The sequence below is a fragment of the Quercus suber genome, unplaced genomic scaffold (assembly GCF_002906115.3).
Source record: "Quercus suber isolate HL8 unplaced genomic scaffold, Cork oak 2.0 scaffold_21, whole genome shotgun sequence".
NCBI lineage: Eukaryota > Viridiplantae > Streptophyta > Magnoliopsida > Fagales > Fagaceae > Quercus > Quercus suber.
The window spans coordinates 1,126,617-1,129,282 of NW_027069486.1; the positions used below are offsets into that span (position 1 = coordinate 1,126,617).

At 44.2% G+C, this 2,666-nt stretch overlaps 1 protein-coding gene across 1 annotated transcript; it reads left to right on the plus strand.

Annotated features, from left to right (window-relative positions):
* Positions 1-592: 592 nt before the first annotated feature.
* LOC111997205 (uncharacterized) lies at positions 593-1,180 on the plus strand. Its single transcript, XM_024029275.2, has one exon. The coding sequence runs from the start codon at positions 593-595 to the stop codon at positions 1,178-1,180; it is 588 nt and encodes a 195-aa protein (XP_023885043.2).
* The last annotated feature ends 1,486 nt before the right edge of the window (positions 1,181-2,666 follow it).

Below are 2,666 nucleotides of genomic sequence, written 5' to 3' on the forward strand. Positions count from 1 at the left end.
CCAGAACGAGGAGAACGGGCGATTCCGAGGACGAAGCATGCACACCTCGCAGACTAGCGAAAGCCACACGCATAAAAGCGACCGCGTGCCCCAGGGAGGCGATAACGACCCAGCCGCGAGGGGATAAGAGTCATGCCGCTCAGAGGCAGGACGATAAGGCGGCCATGCAGCGAGAGATAGATGATCTGAAGAGAAAGTTGCACTATGCACAGCGAAAGCGATCCGAGCCCAACCTTGACTTACCCTCTGACGACAAAAATGATGACAACTATAGGCAAAGGTCGATGACACCCCCGAGTGAAGTTTTCTCCCACGGGGATGAGTGCTATCAGAGGCGAAGGCGTGGCAGCCCCACCCCTAGGGGCTTAGGAAGTGACGCCATGAGCAAGGCGCTGGACCGGCTCTCCAGGTCGCCCTTTACGCGTCACATAGACGAGGCGGTTCTCCCTCGGAGGTTCCAGCAGCCAACCTTCACCGTTTACAATGGCAAAACGGACCCCGTGGAGCACGTAAGCCAGTTCAATCAGAGGATGGCCGTTCACTCTAAAAAGAGGTGCTGATGTGCAAAGTCTTCCCTTCCAACTTGGGACCTATGGCAATGAGGTGGTTCAACAGCTTGAGGACGAATTCCATAGACTCGTACAGACAGCTGACCCAGGCCTTTGGTTCCCGTTTTGTCACGAACAGCAGACCTCCTCGGCCCATGAGCGCGTTGCTGTCCCTAACCATGCGTGATGACGAGACCCTCAAGGCTTACTCGAACAAGTATTGGGAGATTTACAACGAGTTGGATGGCAAGTACGATGATGTCGCCATCAACACGTTCAAGAACGGGCTCCCAATGGGGCACGGCCTGAGGAAGTCCTTAACTGGTAAGCCCGCCACCAGTGTGCGGCAGCTAATGGACCGGATCGACAAATACAAACGGGTGGAGGAAGACTTGCTACAAGGCAAGGGGAAGGAGAAAGCTATCCCTCAGGAGAAGAGGGATTCCAGGTCGGATCGATATAACAATGTCCGTCCGAGAAAGGATTTCATAGGGCAATCTGGGGCAACAAGCGCCCAGGCTGTCGGCGCTGTATTCCGAGAACCGGTGCACAGGGTGCTGGAGAAGATCAAGAACGAACCATATTTCAGGTGGCCGAATAAGATGTCGGGGAACCCTGAGAAGCGTAACTAGGACCGCTACTGCCAATATCATTAGGACCACGGGCATGCTACGGAGGACTATAGGAACCTATGGAACTATTTGGATCAGTTAGTCCAGGAGGGGAGGCTGAAGCATCTCCTGCACCATTCCAGCAGCCAGTATGGCCAGACCTACTAGGAGCCACGGAGGGACACAGCCATGGGGCAGCCCGCTGGAATGGTTAATGTGATCTTGGCTGCGCTAGGAAGAACAGGCATGCGCCCCTCGCGGGTGCTGTCCGTGGCCTAGGTGGCCGCCGGGGAGTCCCAGTCAGAGCCAAAGAGGGCCAGAAGAGGCTGTCACCCGACCCTGACTTTTTTCAAGGAGGACAAGGACGGAACCACCTAACCCCACGACGACACTTTGGTGATCACCCTCAGAATTGGGGGCTATGACGTCAAAAGGGTGATGGTGGACAGTGGCAGCGTGGCAGAGGTCATGTACTCCATCTCTTTCTCTCTCTAAAGTTGCTGCTGTTAGAAAAGGAAGATTATCATTAAATTTTACACTGGTGAATTCCAGCCTTCTAGGTTACAAGTCTTTTTCTTTCTTCTTTTTTCTTTTTTCTTTTTAAAAAAAAAAAAATCTCAAGGAAAGTTTGGTAGGTTTATGAACAGAATGTAACCTTCTTTTACCTTTTAAAACTCCCATTACCTTGTACAACAAGGCCATTAATAAGAAAAATATATGGCTTATGAACTCCGAAGCCGGTAAAAATGCGTAACATACGTGTACAGTACGCGTACATACATATCAATAAAAAAAAAAAAAAAATCATGTCTATCGTTTAGTTCTCAATTATATCGTAAAATACGCTGTATTTTGGAATGAAAAGTTTCACTCCCATTAATTACTAAAAGATATACTTTAAAATAGAGAACACTTATCACATAAAGTCTTAAATATTGTGAAACCCAAAATATTGACAGCACTCAAAAACGTCAAGTCAAAACATATACACTAGTACACCCAATTGCATAAGTCATATGCAGCCTAGACATTTTTTTTTATATATATTTTATATAATCAATAATTTCATGGTTTTCAATGTCAAATTATTCCCAGTAATTATATTCACTCTTTGTTGGCTTTAAAAAAAAAAATCTAAATCTCTATTTTCTATTGATCTATTCTATCTAGTACTATTATACACGAACTATACGTGTTTTGTTATTTTTCTGTTTAAAGATGCTAAATTATATCTATTTGAATACTTACTGAATTGTACACGTACTATATTTTACTAATTATATTGAATAAATATGGCTTGTATTGTGCTTTTATTTAAACAAAATTTTTAAAAAAATAACAGCAAAAAAAATTCAAAATTCAAAATTTTACTTTTTGTTGGATAAGAAAGGATCAAAGTAATTAACAATGCAAAATACAATTGATATAAATTTATAATCACAATTCACAAGAACTAGAAGTAGGTAAAAACGATAACATGTGATTGTGGTATATAAAAAATATTCAA